Source organism: Balaenoptera musculus, chromosome X (genome assembly GCF_009873245.2).
Source record: "Balaenoptera musculus isolate JJ_BM4_2016_0621 chromosome X, mBalMus1.pri.v3, whole genome shotgun sequence".
In the NCBI taxonomy this organism is placed as follows: domain Eukaryota; kingdom Metazoa; phylum Chordata; class Mammalia; order Artiodactyla; family Balaenopteridae; genus Balaenoptera; species Balaenoptera musculus.
Genome location: NC_045806.1, coordinates 45,930,119 through 45,955,962, shown reverse-complemented (window position 1 = coordinate 45,955,962; position 25,844 = coordinate 45,930,119). Strand labels below are relative to the sequence as shown.

Genomic DNA, 25,844 nt, shown 5'->3' with positions numbered 1-25,844 from the left:
CTTTTATTTTCTTGTGTTTACACCCATATGTAGACATAAATAGATAGAGGTATAGTTTCGTTTAGTGTGTGTGGTTCTACAACTTACTTGGATATCTTTCAACATCAGTACATAGAGATACACTTCATCAATGCATTGAGATCTACCTGCTGCATAGTAGTCTGTAGCATAGGTGTACCATCATATGTTTAACTGTTTCCTACTGATTATCATTTAGGTTGTTTCTAATTTTTAGTGTTTTGAAAATTCTTGTAAATAACCTTTTGTGCCCATGTGCCCGTTAACATTTCTCTAAGGTAGCTAGACCTGCTGAGTTGAAGGTATGTACAACATAAATGTTGATAGTGCCGAATTCCGTCCAAAAAGGTCAGTATATGAGCGGTGTATGAGATATACCTGTTTTCCCACAGCCTTACCAACAATGGATGTTATCAGCCTTTTTAATTTTTGCCAATCTGATGGCAAAAAATGGTGTTGCAGTTTGTTTTATGTTTATTGGCTCTTCCTTATTCCTTTCCCGTGAATTATCTATTCAGTTTTTCACTCATTTTTAGGATGTTAGTTTTTCTTATTGATTTGTAGGAGTTCTTTATGTACTCTAGATTTGTTGGAGTGTGTTTTTATATATTCTGCAAGTGTTGAAAAATATTTTCTCTTAGTCTGTTGCTTGTATTTTAATTTTACTTATGGTATCTTTTAGCATGTAGCAGATTTCAGTTTTTACATAGTCGTCTTTATCAATTTTTTTTGTATTTTATGTTTTGTATAAGAAGAATTTCTTATATTTTCACCTAAAACTTGTATAGAAGTTAAAATTTTACCTTTTTTTCTGGAATTAGGTTTTGTGAATTGTGAGAGGTAAGAATCTATATTTTTTTCCACATGGATAGTCATTTGCCCCAATACCATTTATTGACTAGTTCATCAATTATCCCCCTGATTTGAAGCTCCGCTTCTGTCCTAAACTAAATTCCCATATATATATGGATTTGTTTTTCTTTTTTCCTTTTTTTTCGGGGGGGCGGGTCACGCTGAGTGGCTTGTGGGATCTTAGTTCCCGACCAGGGATTGAGCCCACCCCCTCGGCAGTGAAAGTGCAGAGTCCTAACCACTGGACTGCCAGGCAATTCCCTGGATTTGTTTTTCTACTCTATTCCCAGTTCTGTTCCTCAATAGCTGTGTAACCTTGGGCAAGCTAATTAACCTGTCTGTGATAATAGTACCTACCTCATAGGTTGTTGTGAGGATTAAATGAGTTATACATAAAGCACTTAAAACATTGCCCAGCACATGGTTAAGTGCTGTGTGTTAGATATTATTAATATTATTCTGTTCCATAAAACCAACTTGTCCACTCCTGTGGCACTACCTCATAGGTTAGTTACTCTAGGCCTTGTGTCTGGTAGGGCAAATCCCCTCTGCATAACTTGCTTTGGACCTGAGGAGAATACAGATGTTCAGCAAGCCCATCATCTCTGGGTTGAGCTGTGATTGGTCTTAGTTTGTTGCCAAGTTTCCCTGGCTATCCATCTTACCTTCAGCAGACAGTCACATTGACCTATAGCCAAGGCATCTGGACCTGGTCTCACTAGTCCTACCTGAGGACAAACAACTCACTCAACCTCTGTCTGCTTCCCCCTCCCTGCTTTGCCCAGCAACACTAGAAAGACAGTTTAATGAGGAGGTACCCAACTACTTGTTCTTATTTTTCCAGAATTTCTAGGCCATTATTGAGCTTTTTCTAGTCCAGATGGATTATAGAATCAACTTGTCAAACTCCATGAAAAATCCTATTAGGATTTTTTATTAGGATTGCATGGTATTTGCAATTTATGGATTAATTTATGGAGACTGACATCTTTCATCAGAGCCCTTTCTGCTACAGTGGGATATACACATTTCTGAAAAATGTCCTGAAGATTTGTACACTAAAAATAATAGGGCTTACAAGAAAAAGAAAGGGGTATACCCCTCAAAATCTCTGTGGCTTTGAAGCCAAAACACTGGCCCAGATAATGACAGTCCTAATAGTAATCCTTGCCTGGTTAGAGCCCATCGGCATTTGCACCCAGCATTGTAGTCAGTGGATCCTTTGTATCCCTAAACTCTGCCTGGGCTCAGGTTCCTCCTTCCAGATGTAGGTTCTTGAGGGCATTTGCTTAAGATAAATAGCAGCTTTATCAAATTAAAATCTGATCCAGAGCCTAGTCATCAGCAGTCATTTTTTGTTGTTGTTTTTATTTTTTTTAAATTATTTATTTATTTTTGGCTGTGTTGGGTCTTCGTTGCTGTGCGCGGGCTTTCTCTAGTTGTGGTGAGCAGAGGCTACTCTTCATTGTGGTGTGTGGGCTTCTCATTGTTGCGGGTGGCTTCTCTTGTTGCGGAGCACAGGCTCTAGGCGCGCGGGCTTCAGTAGTTGTGGCGCACAGGCTCAGTAGTTGTGGCTCACGGGCTCTAGAGCGCAGGCTCAGTAGTTGTGGCACACGGGCTTAGTTGCTCCGTGGCACGTGGAATCTTCCCGGACCAGGGCTCGAACCCGTGTCCTCTGCATTGGCAGGCGGATTCTTAACCACTGCACCACCAGGGAAGTCCTTTGTTGTTTTTAAACACAGGGGAAAGTGTCTTCACAACGTCTTCAGCGGCACTCTCCACCATCCTCCTCTCCCAACAGAACTTAATTTTGTAGAAAACAAAGCCACCATTTACCCTTCCTCTGACGGGAGGCACTATTGCAGGATTTTTAGCTTTTGTGTGTAGGTCTTCATATATAGCTAAGGTTTTCTCTGAAATGTGAGAAAACTCACCACTGATTGGTTAAAAACAACATGCCAGGGAAAATTGCTTTTGAACCAGTGCAACTTCTGGATGACATTGCTATCATTCTGCCATTTACCTTTGAGCAGCCACAAAACAGGCCATCTTGTCCTTCTATCTTCAAACATGGTCTGTCTGTTTATTCAGGCTTTCTTGTATATCTCTTCTTCAGTTTATTACTAGGTATTCTATTTTATAGTTTGGTTCCTATTGAAAATGGCATCTTTTTATCTATTATATTTTCCAATTGGCTGTTGCTAGTATGCAGGAAAATAGTTGATTTTTCTATATTGATCCTGTGTTGGATTGCCTTATATACTCTTATTAGTTCTGTTAGTTTTTCAGCTAATTGTCTTGGGCTCTTGAGGTAGGTGATCTGTGTCCCCTATCTTAGTTTGCTAAGGCTGTCATAACAAAATACCACAGACTGGATGGCTTAAACAACAGAAATTAATTTTTTCACAGTTCTAGAGGCTAGAAGTCCAAGATCAAAGTATTAGCAGGTTTGCTTTCTCCTGAGGCCTCTCCTTGGCTTGCAGATGACCTCCCTCTTGCTACCTTGTCACATCGTCATCCCCTGTGCACATGGGCCCCTGGTGTCACTCTCTATATCCTAATCTCTTCTTAAAAAGGCACCAGTCAGATTGGCTTAGGGCCTACCCTAGTGGTCTCATTTTAACTTAATTACCTCTTTCAAAGCCTTATCTCCAAATACAGTCATATTCTGAAGTACCGGGGATTAGGAATTCAACATACGAATTTCGGGGGGGGGCACAATTAGCCCATAACAGCCCCTTTCTTTCTGGTATTCATACCTCTAGATTCTCCTAGTTTTATTACAGTGTTGAGTAGTAATGGTGATAGGGGGCATCCTTGTGTTGTTTCTGACTTTAAAGGTAATGCTGCTAGTGTTTGTCCACTCAGTATGTAGGGCTCTGTAGGTCTCTGTTAGACTACTCTCATGAAGTTCAGGGGAGTTTGAGAGGTTTTTGTTTGTTTTAAAATCCAGAGTGGAATTGGGTTTTATCAAATGATTTTTTGGCATCTTTTAATATAAACACATAGTTTTTCTGTTAATTTGCTAATGGTGATTTACATTAGTAGAATTACTGATTTTGAATTGATATTTCCTTCTTGAAATTAGCTGTATTTGGTTGTGGTGTTTAACATAGTTTGTCTAGTTTATTTGATGATTTACTAATTATCTCCGGTGTTTGGTGTTTGTTTACTGTTAATTTCTGGTTTTATTTTATTCCTTTTTCTTAATGTTCTTTGTACAACATCTTGAGTTGAAAGCTCTGTTCATTTATTTTCAGTCTGTTTTCCCTTTTGATAAAGGGTTTTTTAAATTTTATTTTTTAAATTAACATTAAGTAAAATTGGCTTTGTTGGTATACACACGCTTAGATTCTTGTAACCACCACCACCACCACCACAATGAGTAGGACACAGAACCCCTCCAGAGTCCCTTATGTTATCCCTTAGTAATCATGCCCTCCCTCTACCCCTAACTCCTGGCAACCACCGTTCCCCATCACTGTGATTTTGCCTTTGCCAGAATGTCATATAAATGGAATTATACAGTATGTAATACTTTGAGACTGGTATCTCTTACTTAGCATAATGCCTTTAAGATTCTATCCATGTTGTTGCGTATCAATAGCTTGTTCTTTTTTGTTGAAGAATAGTTTTCCATTGTATGGATCTACCACAGTTTTGTTTTGTTTTTTTGGGTTTTTTTGGCTTGCCGTGTGGCATGTGGGATCTTAGTTCCCTGACCAGGGATTGAACCCGTGCCCCCTGCAGTGGAAGCACAGAGTCCTAACCGCTGGACCGCCAGGGAAGTCCCTCTACCACAGTTTCTTTATCCATTCACCCATTGAAGGACATTGGATTGTTTACAGCTTTGGGCGATTATGAATTGAGCTGCTGTGAATATTTGTATGCAGGCTTTTGTGTGAACATGAGTTTTTATTTCCCTAGGATACATACCTAGGAATGGGATTCCTGAACAATGTGGGCAGTGGATGCTTTAACTTTACTGGAAACTGCCAAACTGTTTTCCAGTGATTGTGCCATTTTACATTCCCACCAGCAATGTGTGAGAGTTCTAATTGCTCTGCATACTCATCAGCACTTGGTATTGTCAGTATACTTATTTTAGTCATCCTCATAAGTGTGTAGCAATATCTCATTTAGTGGCTCATCTAATGGCTAATGATGTTGAACATCTTTTCGTGTATTTATTTGCCAGTCATATACTCTTTTTTGAAATGTCTAGACAGACACTTTGAACAACTGCTGCCTTTTTAAAAATTAGGTTGTTTCTTAACTGTTGAGCTTTGAAAGTTCTTTATATAGTCTGGATTCAAGTCTCTTGTCAGATAAGTGATTTGCAAATATTTTCTCCCAGTCTGTGGCTTGTATTTCATTCTCTTAAGGCTTTCTTTCTTAAAGTAAACGCTTTCACTTTCTAGAAAGTCCAGTTTATCAATTTTATCTTTCATGGCTTATGCTTTTAGTGTCTTATTTAACAACTCTTTCTGTAAACTCAGGGCACAATTTTCTCCTTTTTTTTTTCACCTAAAAACTTTATGGTTTTAGGTTTTACATTTCTATCCATGTTCCATTTTGACTAAATTTTTACATAAGGTATGGTGTTTAGGTTGAGGTTCACCTTTTTTTTTTTTGGCATATGGATGTCCAATTGTTCTAACACCATTTCTTGAAAAGACTATTTTTTATTTTATTTTTCTATTGACTCGCATTTGTACCTTTGTCAAAAATCAAATGACCATATTTGTGTGGTTCTGTTTCTGAATTGTTCTTTTCCATTGATCTGCGTGTCAATCTCTTTGTCAGTACCTTACTATCTTGATTACTGAAGCTTTATTAATTCTTAAAATCAAGTAATATGATTTCTTCAATTTTGCCTTTCAATATAAATTTTAGAATCAGTTTATCTGAATCCACAACAATTTCTGCTAGGATTTTGGTTAGAATTGTGTTAAATATATAGATCAATTCAGAGAGAATTGTGATCTTTATTTTTTATCAAGGTGCAAGTCACATTACATATAATTAAACATTTTAAAGTGTACAATTCAGTGGCATTTAGCGCATTCACAGTGTGGTGCAACCACCACCTCTGTTTCCAAGATATTTTCATGGCCCCAGAAAAATACCCGGGATCCATTGAGTAATTGTTCCCCATGTTCCCCCCACCCCTCATCCCCTGGTAACCACTAATCTGCTTTTTGTCCATATGTATTTGCCTATTTGGGATATGTCATATAAAGTAATCATATAGTATGTGACCTTTTGTGTCTGGCTTCTTTCACTTACCATGTTTTTAAGGTTCATCCAAGTTATAGGATGTATCAGTATTTTGTTCCTTTTTATGGTTGAGTTAGTATTCCATTGTATGGTTATACCACAGTTTGTTTATCCATTCATCTGCTGATAGGCATTTGGGTTATTTCCACCTTTTGGCTGTTATGAGTAATGCTGCTGTAGACATTTTTGTGCATGTTTCTGTGTGGACACATGTTTTCATTCCTCTTGGGCATATACCTAAGAGTAGAATTGCTGGGTCATATGATAATTCTGTGTTTAACTCTTTGAGGGACCACCAAACTGTTTTACACAAGAACTACAAGAGAACTGTCACCTTAGGTATATTGAATCTTCTAATCTGTGTACGTGGTATGTTCCTCCATATTTACTCTTTTAAAATTTTCTTTCATCAATGTCTCATAGTTTTCAGCATACAGGTCCTACACATGTTTTTTGTTGGATTTATCCCTGAGTTGCGTATTTTTTGGAGATACTGTAAATGGTACCTTTCTTAACCTTCGGTTTCCAACTGTTTATTGCTAGTATATATAAATATGATTGATTTTTGTGTGTTGACCTTGTATCCTGCAACCTTGGTAAACTCACTTATTAATTCTAGGAATGTTTTGTATATTCTTGGTATCTTTTTTGTCTAGATGATCATGATCATGTCATGTGCAAGTAGGTACAGTGTTATTCCTTTCTTTCCAATCTGTATGTCTTTTTTCCTTCTTGCCTTTTTGTTCTGGCTAGGATTTCAAGCACAATGTGGTGAGAGTGAACTCTAACACCCTTGCCTTGTTTCCAATCTAAGGGGGAAGGCATTTAGTCTTTTCATTATTGTGATATTATCTGTATAGGTTATCAAGTTAAGGAAGTTCACCTCTATTCCTATTTTGCTGAGAGGTTTTTTTTTTTTTAATGAATGGGTATTGAATTTTCCCAATGTTTTTATTCCACCAGTGGATATAATCATGTGGTTTTTTCCCTTTAGTCTGTTAATATGGTAGGTTACATTGACTGCTTTTCAAATATCAAACCAGAATTGAAATCACAGGATAGACCTTAATTGCTCATGGTGTATTATTCTTTATGTATATTACTGGATTTGGTTTACTAGTATTTCACTGAGGATTTTTGTGTCTGTGTTCATGAGGGATATTGGTCTATAATTTTCTTTTCTTGTACTGTCTTTAGTTTTGGTATCAGGGCAATCAGTGCTGGCCTCAAAGAATGAGTTGGGAAATGTTCCCTTCTCTTCTGTTTTCTAGAAGAGATTATGTACAATTAGTGGGGTTTTATAAATGTTTAGTAGAATTTTTGAGTGAAACCACCTGGGCCTAGGGATTTCTTTCTCAGGCTTTAACTATGGATTTATTTTCTTTAGTAGATATAGTATTATTCAGGTTTTCTATTTCGTCTTGGGTGAGTTTTGATAGTTCATGGTATTCAAGGAATTGGTCCGTTTTAGCTAAGTTGTAGAATTTATGAGCATAGAGTTGTTTGTAGTATTCCCCTATTATCCTTCTAATGTCTGTGAAGTCTTTAGTGACATTTTTTTATCTGATGTTATTTTATTTTTTTATTCTTTTTATTTTTATTCTTGATGTTAGTAATTTGTGTCTTTTTCTTTGTCATTCTTGCTGGCATCTTATCAATTTAATTGATCTTTTCAAAGGACAGTTTTTTGGGTTTTTAAAAATTATTTATTTATTTATTTATTTTTGGCTGTGTTGGGTCTTCGTTTCTGTGCGAGGGCTCTCTCCAGTTGTGGCGAGCAGGGGCCACTCTTCATCGGGGTGCACAGGCCTCTCATTGTGGCAGCCTCTCTTGTTGCGGAGCACAAGCTCCAGACGCGCAGGCTCAGTAGTTGTGGCTCACGGGCCTAGTCACTCCGCGGCATGTGGGATCCTCCCAGACCAGGGCTCGAACCCGTGTCCCCTGCACTGGCAGGCCGATTCCCAACCACTGTGCCACCAGGGAAGCCCCCAGGACAGTTTTTTTTAAATTAATTTTTATTGGAGTATAGTTGCTTTACAACGTTGTGTTAGTTTCTACTGTACAGCAAAATGAATCAGCCATACATATATACATATATCCCCTCCCTTTTGGACTTCCTTCCCATTCAGGTCACCACAGTGCATTAAGTAGAGTTCCCTGTGCTATACAGTATGTTTTCATTAGTTATCTATTTTATACATAGTATCAATAGTGTATATGTGTCAATCCCGATCTCCCAATTCCTCCCACACCCCCTCTTTCCCCATTGGTATCCATACATTTGTTCTCTACGTCTGTGTCTCTATTTCTGCTTTGCAAATAGGATCATCGATACCATTTTTCTAGATTCCACATATATGTGTTAATATACCGTATTTGTTTTTCTCTTTCTGACTTACTTCACTCTGTATGACACTCTCTAGGTCTATCCATGTCTCTACAAATTACCCAATTTCGTTCCTTTTTATGGCTGAGTAATATTCCATTGTATATATGTACCACATCTTCTTCATCTGTTCCTCTGTTGATGGACATTTAGGTTGCTTCCAGAGACATGGTTATTTTTGATCATATTTAAGACAGTTGATTTAGAGTCTTTGTATAGTAAGCCCAATATCTGAGCTTCCTCATGGACAATTTTTATCAATATTTTTCCTGTTTCTTTGCATGCCTTATAATTTTTTTGTTGAAACCTAGACCTTTTGAATATTATAATGTGATAACTCTGGAAGTCATATCTTCCTTCTTCCCTAGAGATTGCTGTTGTTGCTTATTGTGAGCTACAGTTATCTATTTATTTAATGACTTTCCAAATGATTTTTTGCAAATACTGTGTTCCTTGTTGTGTGTGGTCACTGAAGCATCCGTTCCATTGCCTCAGCAGTCAGCTGAGATTTCCTGACAGAATTTTCCTTAAATGCCTTAATTAAGCAGGCTTTTTCTTTGTTAAGCATCCCCTTTGTTGTTATAAGTTTTTGATTGGATTCCAGAGTCCCCAAAAAGTTGATTATTGTAGTTTTTGACAGCTTAATGGTTGCTTCAGTGGAGGGACAGATCCTTGGAGCTCCCAACTCCATCATTTTTGGAGGAGGCATCACTCCTCCTACCCTTATATTTTTAATATGCGTATTTTAACTTGTATTTTCTTTAAATGTCTAAAATTAATTATTATCTACATCTTATTCCATCTTGAATAAGACATGAACCTTAGAATGGAATTCCTTTTGTATGTTACTTTATACCTGTTCTCTCTCAATCCTCAGAACTTTGCAAGACAGGTTCATCTATTATTTCAATTTTATGGGTGAAGGTAGTGAGACTTACAGGAGTTCTCCTAGGCTACTAAGCTAGTGGGTCAGTCCAGGATTTCAAAGTAATTGTCTAATCCTGAGGCTCAAGGTCTTTCTACCATACTACACTTCTTTCCTTTAGGTGGAAAAACCTTTCAAACCCAACAAAATAACATTGACAGCCATTAGTCTAGTAGGGATGGAACCTTTCTCAAACAACTCTGTTACCAGTAGTCATTTCTTTCTAGGGACAATTAATAAATTCAAAAAAAACTTTTTAATGAGTCAAAGAGGTTTTACTTCTTTGCTCAAGGAGGAAGGCCTGAAAAATGGGCTCATTTTCCTACAGAGAGACCCTTCTGGAAGGAAGTGGGAGACTGGATTCCTCTGATGAAGTAGAATTCTAGAGAAGTTTGAAGCTGATCAGTAGGAGGAATGGGAGTAGTCATTAGGAGGAAATTTTCACTCTCACTTTGCTTCTCTTTTAGGTTTAGCAGCAGCAGTGTTTGACCTCATCAGTAGGACCTTTCTAGACCATTTTCCTATTAAACTGTATAGGTGTTGCATGTGTATGATAAAACTGGATGTTTCTATGTATTTATATAGGTTGAGATACTTATATATGTGTGTTTTGTCATTCGCATCATTCAATTATAATAATCTTGTTCCCAGTTCAGCCTAAGTGGTCTTTTTGTTCCCTTTGTGTGAATGTGTGAACAATTTCTTTTTCCATTAATTCAGCAAACACTTACTGAGCACCCACTCTGCATTATGTTCAGCTCCCTTAGTTTAAAACCAAAGAATGCATATCCTTGCCCTCACAGTAAATTGGGGGTGACATTTACTAATCATCTCTTAAATACTATATAACAACTCCAATAGAGGTATGCACAGAATACTGTGGAGAGTTGAGGACGCATCTGAACGAGATTAAGAGAAGAGGGAAGGCTTCTTTAGGATGTGAATCTAAAGCTGAATTTTGTACGGTCATTAACTCATGAAGTTACTCACTAAATGGATGTTGGGTGAGTGAAATCAGAGTTAGGTGATGCTGGGAGAAGGACATTTGCAGCAAGCGTACAAAAGTAGAAAGACATGAAAAGTATGTGGCATATTCAAGAATTCCTACAGTTGAGTATGGATTAAATAAAGGGTCCACTTGTAGGGGGGTGGGAGGAGCTCAGGTAGGTATCATTCTGTCATCACCCTTCTGGATGAGATCTCATTTTACCCTGCTTTTCCCTCTCACTGCAGTTTACCCTTCCCTGGAGTCTGACGATGATGACCCTGCTTTGAAATCTCGACCCAAGAAAAAGAAGAATTCAGATGATGCTCCATGGAGTCCTAAAGGTGATCCAATATTCTGTCCTTAAACTCTGTGGGGGTGGTTGGGGGGAAAAATAGACTGGCTAGGTGGGACATTTAATATAGGAAGACACTCATTTGTTTATTCAGCAAACATTTGATGAGTGCCTGCTGTATGCCAGGTACCACGTTAGGTGCTGGAGCAAAAATGATCAATAAGACACAGAGTTCGTGCACTCAGGTCAGCAAAATCAGAGGTAATGGAGCATGTTGCTTTTGATATTACATGGCTTGAGATGAAAAGAGGAAGACCTTGAGCAGATTTCAGCAAGCAGTCTAAGGCTCCTGAGAGAACATTCTGCTACCATCATCCCAGCCCTTTGGTAATAATATTGTTGTCAAAGGAGGGAAATTCTGCTAACTTTTGAGCTCTACAAGGCCCAAGACTCCTTAGATTGTTACCTGTACTGGCTGAGAGGCCATCTCAGATGAGTTTTGAGTTGAATATGGAATTTAGAGGGTAATAAAAGAATTTTATTCGTCTCCCTGGCTGGGTGGTTTTTTCATTGGAGGGTATGTCAGTTAGCTTTTGCTGCTTATCAGACTATCCAAAACTTAGTGTCTTAGAACAACAGTTGATCATTTCTCATGATTCTGTAGGTTGACTGAACTATTGTTCTGGTCTGGACCAGATTGCCTGGGGCTGGTTGGTCTAAAAAGATCTCCTTCAGGTGTCCAGGACCTAATTTGGGGTGTCTGGGGCCTCTCTCCATGTGGTCTTTCACCCACCTGAAGGCCAGCCTAAGCTTTTTCACAAGGTAGCAGAAGGGTGTCCAGCAGCAAGAGAGGACAAGCCCAATATGCAAGCACTTTTCAAGCCTCTGCTGTGTCATGTTTTCTATTGTCCCATTGCCAAAGCAAGTTACATGGCCAAGCCTTGATTCCAAAAGTAGAGAAATAGATTCTACCTCTTGGGAGTGGGAACTGCAAAGTTTTCCTATGCACACAAGGACATGTGAGCAAATTGAGAGCCATTACTGAAGAGTCTGCCACAGAAGGTGCTGGCATCGCAGTACCCCTGTGGTTCCCCAGGAAATAAAGGGCATGCTATCCCCACCCAGCCTTATTTGACCTTTCTGGTATTTGCTTGGGGTTGGAGGAATGGGGTGGCAGGGCAGTCCTGGGAAGTGTTCTCTTAGTGAGTCAATCAGCAAATGTTTCTTTTTTCTTTCTTCAGGCCTATTTTCTGATTTTATTTTCTCCTATACTTTCTGGCTTTTTAGCATAATAGGAAATTTGGAAAATAGAGAAAATAGAGGAAAGTATAAAGAAGAAATCACCCATGATTCTGCCACCCAGAAGCAACCACTGTTAACGTTTTGATATATTTCCTTCTAGTCTTTTTTCCTATGCATTTTTCTTTTTATGGTTGATATCACAGTCATATATCCTACTTAAAAAATTTTTTTGCCTTTTAATCAAAATAATGTGTATATCTGGTAGCAAACCAAATAGTACAGAGAGGTTTAGGATGAAATGCAATGGTCTTCTGCCTCTGCTTTCCCTACTTCCAGTCCCTTGCCTGAGAGGCAACCTTGTCATTTTCATTTTTCTGGTAGTTGCCTCCAAAACTCAAGATAATAGGGTTGATACCACCATTTCTTGATTTGTTAACTTTTTTTAAATTTTTTTAATTGGAGTATAGTTGCTTTACAATATTGTGTTTATACTGTACAGCAAAGTGAATCAGCTATACATATATACATATATCCCCTCCTTTTTGGATTTCCTTCCCATTTAGGTCACCACAGAGCATTGAGTAGAGTTCCCTGTGCTATACAGTAGGTTTTCATTATTTATCTATTTTATACATAGAATCAATAGTGTATATATATCAATCCCAGTCTCCCAATTCATCCCACCCCCCCCGCCCTTTCCCCCCTTGATTTATTAACTTAACCTCTGTTTCTCCTCCCATCGGCTTTTGTCAGTCTCTCTTGATTACCCACTTTCTAAGATATGGACATTAGTGCTGCTGTTCTTTCTTTCTTCCTCCAACCTTCTGTAAGCTGTACTTTTTTGTTTATATTGTCAAGGTTGTTACCATTGACTTGTAATTAATACTCTATGTTGACTAGAGGTTGACTGTAAAAGTTGAAAACCAGTAAATATATCTGGCCTTTTAAATTAATATTATATCATAAGCATGTCCCTGTGCTGTTATTTATAAATAATATTTTAATGGCCACAAAATATTCTATCCCATGGATATACCTAATTTACCTAACCTCTTTAATGTAGGGCATTTAGCCGATTGCCAAGTGTTTACAATTAGTGATAACATTTGGAGTGAACATTTTTGTATGTAAGTGTTTGTATCTCTATTTATATGCTTAGGATAGATTCCCATGAAACTCTCGAAGGGCCAAGGTATATAAGGATATCCAGTGAAAAGTCTCCCTCCCACCCCTGTTCCACAGCCTTCCAATTCCCCACCTGGAGTCAACCACTATTACCAGTTTTATGTGTATCCTTTTAGACGTAGTTTATTCATATACAAGTAAATGCATGTATATATTTTCTTTCCCCCTCTTAACTCAATTGGAGACATACATTATATATGTTATGTGCTTTACTTTTCTCACTTAACAATTACATGTTGGAGATTGTTTACACTCCCACAAACAATGTATGAGAGTGCTTATTTCCCTACACTCTTGCCACTACAATTTGTTAATGTGAATGTTTTAAAAGCTCTTGATATGTATTGCCAAATTGTTTTCCAGAAAGGTTTTACTAGTTTACGCTACCACCAGCCATGTGCGAGAGTACTTGTTTATGAATCCTCACAGGCATTGAGCATATAGTTAAGAATAGTCTTTGCCTATGAGTAATAGGAACCTCTCAGGCATCCTTAGTGAGTGCTTATCCCCTCAGGGTCGCAAGATGGCTGCTTCAAGTTCTACTTTTAAAAAAATATCTCTTTGGCTGAAATTGTGTCACATGGCTAAGATTATCTGCTAGAAAGGCCAGGAAGTGTAGTTTTTAGTTAGGTACATTGTTGTTCCACAAAATTATGTTTTTATTAGTAAGCAAGAAAGGGAGAATGATACTGGGTTGAAAATAAGCAGTCTGTATCATGGTATTTTTTGATCTTTGGTAATTCACAAGCAAACAACAGCATCTTGCTGATTTAATTTGCATTTCTTTGATTAGACATTTCCTATATGTTTGTATTAGCATTAGAATTTCTTCTTTTGTAAATTTTATGTCTGACTTTTGCCCATTTATTCATGTAGGTCTTCAAGATTTTCATATGCCCTTTTTATATATAGTAAGAAATAGTCAAATATATATGTAATTTATTTATGATATTTTTTCCTCATTCTACATAAAAAATATGGATATTTCTATATCAAAAGGTGATCTTATCCATTGTTTCCCTATTCAGAGAGCAGATAATTAAAACACTGCTGTTTTTTTAACATAAATGTATGCATATATGCATGTATATTTCTCTAAAAAGAAAGCTAATAACTTTTATCACATTTTCAAAGTAGATTCTTAACCCAAAAAAGATTGAGGCATTTACTAAAGATTTTCCCATTAAAATCAGGAATAAGACAAATAAATATACCCATCATCACTGCTGTTATTTAGCATTGCTCTAGAAGTTCTAGATAGCATAGTTAGGAATGAAGCAGAAATAAGAACTGTAATAGAAATTAAGAGACCAAATTATCATGATATGAGGCGCCCTAAGGGTGGTAATTCTGATTATTTTTGTCCATCATTGTATCTGTAGCAACTTGCAGAGTGCCTGACACATGGGAGATGTTTAATAAGTATTTGACAAGTGAAAGAAATGATATGATCGTTTAATTAGAAAATGTAAGGGAATCAACTGAAAAACTGTTAAAACTAATATGAGAATTCAATAAATTGGGTAATCACTGGATACAAGCCACATGTCTAAGAATCAAGAATTGCCATATATCAGTAATAACCATAATACACTGAGGGGGAAAAAGATCTTATTGACAATAACAACAATTATATAAAATACCCAAGAATAATCTTAAGAAGATATGTGTGAAACCTACGTGAAGAAAACTTCAAAACATTACTGAGGAACATAAAAGAAGGCCTGAATAAATAGAGGTATAGCATGTGCCTGACTACGAAGACTGATTTTCGTAAAGGGTCATTTAATTAATGTATATGCTTAACACTATCCTAAATCAGAATCCTAATGGAATTTTGTGGGGAACTCATTCTAAAATTAATTTAAAAGAGTAAGCAAGTATGCTGAAAACAAATTAGCCTTGTAAGATTTAAATACACTATATTGCTGTAATAATAATCAAATTAACATGGTTACAAGTACAAGAATAGTCAAATATTTTCCTTTATGTTTAAAAAATCCTTGTTATGAAAAATTTCAAATATACGCAAAATTAGAGAGGTTGGTATCATGAACACCCATATACTTATCACCCAGATTTAATAACTAACATTTTTACTATATTTGCTTCATCCTTTTTTTTTTCAAGGCATCTTAAGGGAAATTTCAGACATCATGACATTTCTGTTTCCTTGCTGATCTTCTATCTAATTGTCCTATCCATTAGAGAAAGTAGGGTATAGAAATCTCCAACTAGTTGTTGAATTATCTGTTTCTCCCTTCAATTCAGTCAGTTTTTGCTTCATGTATTTTGGGCCTCTGTTGTTAGGTGAATATATGTTTATAGTTCTCCTATCTTCTTGATAGACTGACCCTTTTATCATTATAAAATGTCCTTTGTTTCTAATAACAATTTTTGTCTTAGACAATTAAGTCTGTTTTATCTGATATTGGTATAGTCTTGAATCTGAAGTGTCTTAGAGACAGCATGTAGTAAGATTATGATTTTTTATCCATTCCGCCAATCTCTGCCTTTTAATTGGAGAATTTAATTCATTTGTACTCAGTGTAATAACTGACAAAGTGGGTTTATATTGTCCGTTTTTCTGTTTTCTCTATGTCTCATTTCTTTTTTGTTTCTCAGTTCTTCCATTACTGCCTTCTTTTGTGTTTAAAAGCTATTTTCTAGTGTCCCATTTTAATTTTCTTCTTTTCCATATGTATTTGAGCTACTTTCTTAGTGATTGTTCTAGGGGTTAACATTAATATCTTAATTTATACCATTTGAATTCAGATTAATATCAACTTAACGTCAATAGTATATAAAGTCTTTGTTCCTATATATTTCCATTCCTTTTAACCTTTATGTTATTACTGTCACAAATTACATCTTTATAAATTGTGTGCCCACAAGCATAGAGTTATAATTATTGCTTTATGCAGCTGTCTTTTTAATTAGGAGAAAAAAATGACGTACAACAAAAATATGTTTATACTTCCTTTTATATTTACCTATATAGTTACCTTTACTAGTGCTTTTTATTCATGTGGATTTGACTTTATTGTATAGTGTCCTTTCATTTTAACCTGAAGAGCTGCCTTTAGTATTTCTTATAGGGCAGGCCTACTAGCAATGAACTCTCTGGGTTCTTTGTTTGTTTGTTTGTTTGTTTTTCGTGGCAACCCTGCAAGGAGCTAATCTATTGGCGCCATTTTGCCAACAGCATTTGCTTACTTAGTGTCTCTGTCATATTTTTTTTTTTATTTTTGAATTGTATTTTATTTTTTTTTATACAGCAGGTTCTTATTAGTCATCAATTTTATACACATCACTGTATACATGACAATCCCAATTGCCCAATTCATCACACCACTACCCCCACCCCCCGCCGCCGCTTTCCCGACTTGGTGTCCATATGTTTGTTCTCTACATCTGTGTCTCAATTTCGGCCCTGCAAACTGGTTCATCTGTGCCATTTTTCTAGGTTCCACATATATGCGTTAATATACGATATTTGTTTTTCTCTTTCTGACTTACTTCACACTGTATGACAGTCTCTAGATCCATCCACGTCTCAACAAATGACCCAATTTCGTTCCTTTTTATGGCTGAGTAATATTCCATTGTATATATGTACCACATCTTCTTTACCCATTCGTCTGTCGATGGGCATTTAGGGTGCTTCCATGACCTGGCTATTGTAAGTAGTGCTGCCATGAACATTGGGGTGCATGTGTCTTTTTGAATTATGGATTTCTCTGGGTATATGCCCAGTAGTGGGATTGCTGGATCATATGGTAATTCTATTTTTAGTATTTTAAGGAACCTCCATACTGTTCTCCATAGTGGCTGTATCACTTTACATTCCCACCAACAGTGCAAGAGGGTTCCCTTTTCTCCACACCCTCTCCAGCATTTATTGTTTGTAGATTTCCTGATGATGCCCATTCTAACTGGTGTGAGGTGATACCTCACTGATTTGATAGGGATTGCATTGAATCTGTAGATTGCTTTGGGTAGTATAGTCATTTTCACAATATTGATTCTTCCAATCCAAGAACATGGTATATCTCTCCATCTGTTAGTATCATCTTTAATTTCTTTCCTCAGTGGCTTATCGTTTTCTGCATACAGGTCTTTTGTCTCCCTAGGTAGGTTTATTCCTAGGTATTTTATTCGTTTTGTTGCAGTGGTAAATGGGAGTGTTTCCATAATTTCTCTTTCAAATTTTTCATCATTAGTGTATAGGAATGCAAGAGATTTCTGTGCATTCATTTTGTATCCTGCAACTTTGCCAAATTCATTGATTAGCTCTAATAGTGTTCTGGTGGCATCTTTAGGATTCTCTATGTATAGTATCATATCATCTTCAAACAGTGACACTTCTACTTCTTCTTTTCCAATTTGTATTCCTTTTATTTCTTTTTCTTCTCTGATTGCCGTGGCTAGGACTTCCAAAACTATGTTGAATAATAGTGGTGAGAGTGGACATCCGTGTCTTGTTCCTGATCTTAGAGGAAATGCTTTCAGTTTTTCACCATTGAGAATGATTTTGCTGTGGGTTTGTCATATATGGCCTTTATTACATTGAGGTAGGTTCCCTCTATGCCCATTTTCTGGAGAGTTCTTATCATATATGGGTGTTGAATTTTGTCAAAAGCTTTTTGTGCATCTATTGAGATGTTCATATGGTTTTTATTCTTCAATTTGTTAATATGGTGTATCACATTGATTGATTTGCATATATTGAAGAATCCTTGCATCCCTGGGATAAATCCCACTTGATCATGGTATATGATCCTTTTTTTTTTTTTAAACACCTTTATTGAAGTATAATTGCCTTACAATGGTGTGTTAGCTTCTGCTTTATAACAGAGTGAATCAGTTATACATATACAATATGTTCCCATATCTCTTCCCTCTTGCATCTCCCTCCCTCCCACCCTCCCCATCCCACCCCTCTAGGTGGTCACAAAGCACCGAGCTGATCTCCCTGTGCTATGCGGCTGCTTCCCACTAGCTATCTATTTTACATTTGGTAGTGTATATATGTCCATGACACTCTCTTACTCTGTCACATCTCACCCCACCCCCTCCCCATATCCTCAAGTCCCTTCTCTAGTAGGTCTGTGTCTTTATTCCCGTCTTGCCACTAGGTTCTTCATGGCCTTTTTTTTTTTTTTTTCCTTAGATTCCGTATATATGTGTTAGCATACTGTATTTGTTTTTCTCTTTCTGACTTACTTCACTCTGTATGACAGACTCTAACTCCATCCACCTCATTACAAATACCTCCATTTCATTTCTTTTTATGGCTGAGTAATATTCCATTGTATATATGTGCCACATCTTCTTTATCCATTCATCTGTTGATGGACATTTAGGTTGCTTCCATGTCCTGGCTATTGTAAATAGAGCTGCAATGAACATTTTGATACATGACTCTTTTTGACCTATGGTTTTCTCAGGGTATATGCCCAGTAGTGGGATTGCTGGGTCATATGGTAGTTCTATTTGTAGTTTTTTAAGGAACCTCCATACTGTTCTCCATAGTGGCTGTATCAATTTACATTCCCACCAGCAGTGCAAGAGTGTTCCCTTTCCTCCACACCCTCTCCAGCATTTATTGTTTCTAGATTTTTTGATGATGGCCATTCTGACCGGTGTGAGATGATATCTCATTGTAGTTTTGATTTGCATTTCTCTAATGATTAATGATGTTGAGCATTCTTTCATGTGTCTGTAGGCCATCTGTATATCTTCTTTGGAGAAATGTCTATTTAGGTCTTCTGCCCATTTTTGGATTGGGTTGTTGGTTTTTTGTTATTGAGCTGCATGAGCTGCTTGTAAATCTTGGAGATTAATCCTTTGTCAGTTGCTTCATTTGCAAATATTTTCTCCCATTCTGATGGTTGTCTTTTGGTCTTGTTTATGGTTTCCTTTGCTGTGCAAAAGCTTTTAAGTTTCATTAGGTCCCATTTGTTTATTTGTGTTCTTATTTCCATTTCTCTGGGAGCTGGGTCAAAAAGAATCTTGCTGTGATGTATGTCATAGAGTGTTCTGCCTATGTTTTCCTCTAGGAGTTTGATAGTGTCTGCCCTTACACTTAGGTCTTTAATCCATTTTGAGTTTATTTTTGTGCATGGTGTCAGGGAGTGTTCTAATTTCATACTTTTCCATGTACCTGTCCAATTTTCCCAGCACCACTTATTGAAGAGGCTGTCTTTTCTCCACTGTATATGCTTGCCTCCTTTATCAAAGATAAGGTGACTATATGTGTGTGGGTTTATCTCTGGGCTTTCTATCCTGTTCCATTGATCTATATTTCTGTTTTTGTGCCAGTACCAAACTGTCTTGATTACTGAAGCTTTGTAATATAGTCTGAAGTCATGGAGCCTGATTCCCCCAGCTCCATTTTTCGTTCTCAAGATTGCTTTGGCTATTCGGGGTCTTTTGTGTTTCCATACAAATTGTGAAATTTTTTGTTCTAGTTCTGTGAAAAATGCCAGTGGTAGTTTAATAGGGATTGCATTGAATCTGTAGATTGCTTTGGGTAGTAGAGTCATTTTCACAATGTTGATTCTTCCAATCCAGGAACATGGTATATCTCTCCATCTATTTGTATCATCTTTAATTTCTTTCATCAGTGTCTTATAATTTTCTGCATACAGGTCTTTTGTCTCCTTAGGTAGGTTTATTCCTAGATATTTTATTCTTTTTGTTGCAATGGTAAACGGGAGTGTTTTCTTAATTTCACTTTCAGATTTTTCGTCATTAGTGTATAGAAATGCAAGAGATTTCTGTGCATTAATTTTGTATCCTGCTACTTTACCAAATTCATTGATTAGCTCTAGGAGTTTCCTGGTAGCATCTTTAGGATTCTCTATGTATAGTATCATGTCATCTGCAAATAGTGACAGCTTTACTTCTTCTTTTCCGATTTGGATTCCTTTTATTTCTTTGTCTTCTCTGATTGCTGTGGCTAACACTTCCAAAACTATGTTGAATAATAGTGGTGAGAGTGGGCAACCTTGTCTTGTTCCTGATCTTAGTGGAAATGGTTTCAGTGTTTCACCATTGAGGACAATGTTGGCTGTGCGTTTGTCATATATGGCCTTTATTATGTTGAGGAAAGGTCCCTCTATGCCTACTTTCTGCAGGGCTTTTATCATAAATGGGTGTTGAATTTTGTCGAAAGCTTTCTCTGCATCTATTGAGATGATCATATGGTTTTTCTCCTTCAATTTGTTAATATGGTGTATCACATTGACTGATTTGCGTATATTGAAGAATCCTTGCATTCCTGGAATAAACCCCACTTGATCATGGTGTATGATCCTTTTAATGTGCTGTTGGATTCTGTTTGCTAGTATTTTGTTGAGGATTTTTGCATCTATGTTCATCAGTGATATTGGCCTGTAGTTTTCTTTCTTTGTGACATCTTTGTCTGTTTTTGGTATCAGGGTGATGGTGGCCTCATAGAATGAGTTTGGGAGTGTTCCTTCCTCCGCAATTTTTTGGAAGAGTTTGAGAAGGATAGGTTTTAGCTCTTTTCTAAATGTTTGATACAATTCACCTGTGAAGCCATCTGGTCTTGGACTAATCTTTGTTGGAAGATTTTTAATCACAGTTTCAATTTCATTACTTGTGACTGGTCTGTTCATATTTTCTATTTCTTCCTGGTTCAGTCTTGGAAGGTTATACCTTTCTAAGAATTTGTCCATTTCTTCCAGGTTGTCCATTTTATCGGCATAGAGTTGCTTGTAGTAGCCTCTTAGGATGCTTTGTATTTCTCCGGTGTTTGTTGTAACTTCTCCTTTTTCATTTCTAATTTTATTGATTTGAGTCCTCTCCCTCTTTTTCTTGATGAGTCTGGCTAATGGTTTATCAATTTTGTTTATCTTCTCAAAGAACCAGCTTTTACTTTTATTGATCTTTGCTGTTGTTTTCTTTGTTTCTATTTCATTTTTTTCTGCTCTGATCTTTTTGATTTCTTTCCTTCTGCTAACTTTGGGTTTTGTTTGTTCTTTCTCTGGTTCCTTCAGGTGTAAGGCTAGATTGTTTATTTGAGATTTTTCTTGTTTCTTGAGGTAGGCTTGTATAGCTATAAACTTCCCTCTTAGAACTGCTTTTGCTTCATCCCATAGGATTTGGATCGTCGTGTTTTCATTGTCATTTGTCTCTAGGTATTTTTTTATTTCCTCTTTGATTTCTCCAGTGATCTCTTGGTTATTTAGTAACGTATTGTTTAGCCTCCATGTGTTTGTGTTTTTTATGTTTTTTTTTTCCTGTAATTGATTTCTAATCTCATAGCGTTGTGGTCAGAAAAGATGCTTGATATGATTTCAGTTTTCTTAAATTTACTGATGCTTGATTTGGGAAGGAAGTGTAATCTGCTGTTTTTGGATGGAATGTCCTATAAATATCAATTAAATCTATCTGGTCTATTGTGTCATTTAAAGCTTCTGTTTCCTTATTTATTTTCATTTTGGATGATCTGTCCATTGGCGTAAGTGAGGTGTTAAACTCTCCCACTATTATTGTGTTACTGTCGATTTCCTCTTTTAGAGCTGTTAGCAGTTGCGTTATGTACTTAGGTGCTCCTATGTTGGGTGCATATATATTTATAATTGTTATATCTTCTTCTTGGATTGATCCCCTAATCATTATGTAGTGTCCTTCCTTGTCTCTTCTAACATTCTTTATTTTAAAGTCTGTTTTATCTGATAAGAGTATTGCTACTCCAGCTTTGTTTTGATTTCCATTTGCATGGAATATCTTTTTCCATCCCCCCACTTTCAGTCTGAATGTGTCCCTAGGTCTGAAGTGGGTCTCTTGTAGACAGCATATATATGGGTCTTGTTTTTTATCCATTCAGCAAGCCTGTGTCTTTTGGTTGGAGCATTTAATCCATTCATGTTCAAGGTAATTATCGATATGTATGTTCCTATGACCATTTTCTTAATTGTTTTGGGTTTATTTTTGTAGGTCTTTTTCTTCTCTTGTGTTTCCCACTTAGAGAAGTTCCTTTAGCATTTGTTGTAGAGCTGGTTTGGTGGTGCTGAATTCTCTTTGCTTTTGCTTGTCTGTAAAGCTTTTGATTTCTCCATCGAATCTGAATTAGATCCTTGCCAGGTAGGGTAATCTTGGTTGTAGGTTCTTCCCTTTCATCACTTTGAGTAGATCATGCCACTTCCTTCTGGCTTGTAGAGTTTCTGCTGAGAAATCAGCTGTTAACCTTATGGGAGTCCCCTTGTATGTTATTTGTCATTTTTCCCTTGCTGCTTTTAATAATTTTTCTTTGTCTTTGATTTTTGCCAATTTGATTACTATGTGTCTCGACGTGTTTCTCCTTGGGTTTATCCTGTATGGGACTCGCTGCACCTCTTGGACTTGGGTGGCTATTTCCTTTCCCATGTTAGGGAAGTTTTCGACTATAATCTCTTCAAATATTTTCTCTGGTCCTTTCTCTCTCTCTTCTCCTTCTGGGATGCCTATAATGCGCATATTATTGCGTTTAATGTTGTCCCAGAGGTCTCTTAGGCTGTCTTCATTTCTTTTCATTCTTTTTTCTTTATTCTGTTCCACAGCAGTTAATTCCACAATTCTGTCTTCCAGGTCATTTATCCGTTCTTCTGCCTCAGTTATTCTGCTATTGATTCCTTCTAGTGTAGTTTTCATTTCAGTTATTGTATTGTTCATCTCTGTTTTTTCTTTAATTCTTCTAGGTCTTTGTTAAACATTTCTTGCATCTTCTCGATCTTTGCCTCCATTCTTTTTCCGAGGTCCTGGATCATCTTCACTATCATTATTCTGAATTCTTTTTCTGGAAGGTTGCCTATCTCTACTTCATTTGGTTGTTTTTCTGGGGTTTTATCTTGTTCCTTCATCTGGTATATAGCCCTCTGCCTTTTCATCTTGTCTATCTTTCTGTGAATGTGGTTTTTGGTCCACAGGCTGCAGGATTGTAGTTCTTCTTGCTTCTACTGTCTGCCCTTCTCTGGGTTTTTTTATACTTTTATTTTTTTTAAGAATGATCATTTATTATTATTTTAAACAAATTTTTGGCCACACTGAGCGGCATGCAGAGCTTCCCCGACCAGGGATCGAACCCGCCCCCCCCTGCCGTGGAAGCGTGGAGTCTTAACCAGTGGACCACCAGGGAAGTCCTGTTTTTGTTTATTTAGGAATATCCTGATTTCTCCTTTTTTGAATGATAGTTCTGCTGGATGTAGAATTCTTGGTTGACAGTGATTTTCTTTCAGCACTTTGAATATGTCATCCTACTGCTTTTTATCCTCCATGGTTTCTGATGATCAGTAAACTCAATCTTTTATGTTATGAGTCACTTCTGTTTTGCTGACTTCAAGGTCCTCTCTTTGTCTTTGGTTTTGGTTATGATATGTAGTCTCTGAGTTTATCTGACATATAGTTTGTTGAACTTCTTGCATATGTAGATTAATTTTTTAGTCAAATTTGGAAAAGTTTCAGCCATTATTTCTTCAAATAGTCTTTCCACCCCTTTTTCTCTCTCCTTTTGGGCCTCCCATATGCATATGTTGGCAAATTTGATCCATCCCACAGGTCCCTTTGGCTCTGCTCATTTTCCTCATTCTTTTTTCTTTCTGTTCGTTAGACTGGATAATCTCAATTGACCTTTCTTGAAGGTCACTAAGTCTTCCTTCTGCCTACTCAAATCTGCTGTTGAAACCCTCTAGTGAAATTTTCATTTCAAAAATGAAAATTGAAGTTACTTTTCAACTCTAAAGTATCTATTTGATTCCTTTTTATGGTTTCTGTCTGTTTATTGGTATTCTTTATTTGGTGACACGTCATTCTCATACTCTCATTTAGTTCTTTAGACATGATCTCCTTTAGCTCTTTGAACATGTTTGAAATAGGTGGTATAAAGTCCTTGTCTAGTAGGTCCAACTTTGTTCAGGTAGTCAGGGAGAGTTTTTATCCATTACTTTTTTCCTGTGTGTGGCTACCCTTTCCTGTTTCTTTGCATATCTTCTAATTTTTTTGAAAACTGAACATTTAAAATAATGTAGCAATTCGGGAAATCAGATACTCCCTACTTCACTCCCCAGGGTTTGTTTTGTTGCTGCTTGTTGTTATTTGTTTATTTACAGAATTTGTTCAGAAAAGTCACTAAAGTAGAAGTTTCTACTCAGTTAGCTTAGTGGTCAGCTAATGATTGGACAGAGATTTCCTTAAATGCCTGAAACCAGTAAATCTCCCAGTGCTTGACAAGGGGCTCTATGTGCATGTTGGGACATACCTTCAGCACTCAGGCAGGCAATTTACAACTGTGCCTTAGCCTTCACTTCCTGCTTTGCAGAGCCTCACCGTCAGCCAGAGGTGAGTGCCTGGGATTTCTCAAGTCTTTCCTGATCATGCACACAGCCCCTATTCATGCATATGGTCTTTTAGATTCCCAGAAATATGTGAGAGCTTTTCTAATCCCCAGTGGATATCTCATTCCTCAACTTTTCCTTTTCAGCGTTTGGGTTAGTCTGTTGTTTGCCACAACTGTTATCCATCAGCTTAAGCATCTGTGACATTAAGCACTTGCCTTTAAATATTTTTGATAAATGCTCCCCAGGGAGCACTAGGCTTTGAAAGAAAGCTCCAGCTCCTTGCTGTTCCCTACATCACTGGCAATGTGGCCTGTTATTTTTCAAGGCTACCACTGAGCTGGGGAGAAGTGGATGGGTCTAGGGCAAGTTAAAATGCCACAAAGCTCACTGCTCTTACTGAGATTCAGCTCTTTTTCTTAAATAAATGCTCTCCAGGTAGCTGTAAACCTTTGGTTAATTTCCAGAGTTCTGAAAAAGTTTATTATGACAATTTTTGCCAGTTTTTTCATTGTTTTAATTCAGAAGTGACGTTTTGGAAGTCCTTAACTTTGCCTTTTTTGTGGATTTCATCCATTGTGACATACTAAATATTAGTTCAGTATGCATCTCTATGAAACTGACTTTTTCTTTCATAACCATAGTTCCATTATTTGACACCTAAGTAAAGTAACATTTATTTCCTAATATTATTTAATACCAAATCGTTATTCAAATTTCCCCCAATTGTACCAAAAATAGCTTTTATAATTTGCTTATTTAAACCAGGATCTATTCAAGGACTACACATTTCATTTGGTTATTATAATCTCTTAATCTCATTCATTATTTAAAATTTTTTATTATGAGAATTTTCAAACATCCATAAATGTAGGAGAGTACACAAACACCCATATTCTCAATATTTAGATCCTACAGTTGTAATATTTTTCTGTATTTGCTTCATTATCTGTATCTGTCTGTCCATAGTTTTTGCTGAGCCACTTTAAAGTAATGTGCAGCCACCATAACATACTATAGTATGTTATGGTGGCTGCACATTAATACTTCAGTATCTCCTAAGAATAAGAATGTCCTCCTACATAACCACACTAACTTTGTTATACTTAACAGTTAATAATTCCCTAAGATCTTCTAATAACCCATTCTATGATTAGATTTTCTCAACTGTCCCTACAAAATGTCTTACATAGTTTTTTTTCCCCCTAAATCCAGATCTAATCAGGGAGGTTAATTTTTTTTCAGATTAAAACAACTTGCTTATGTATTATACAGGTCAGGAATTTAGAAAGGACACAATGGGGACAACTTGTCTCTACTCCATGATGTCTGGG

The 25,844-nt window shown here is 36.8% G+C and overlaps 1 protein-coding gene across 6 annotated transcripts in view; it reads left to right on the top strand.

The window, feature by feature from the left end:
• The window catches only part of PHF8 (PHD finger protein 8), an 87,455-nt gene that overhangs the window by 51,142 nt on the left and 10,469 nt on the right, over positions 1–25,844 (top strand). For all 6 annotated transcript variants that reach the window (XM_036840225.1, XM_036840226.1, XM_036840228.1 and 3 more), the window contains one exon: positions 10,695–10,790. In XM_036840225.1, the coding sequence (XP_036696120.1) occupies positions 10,695–10,790 (96 nt within the window). The remainder of the gene's footprint in view (positions 1–10,694; positions 10,791–25,844) is intronic.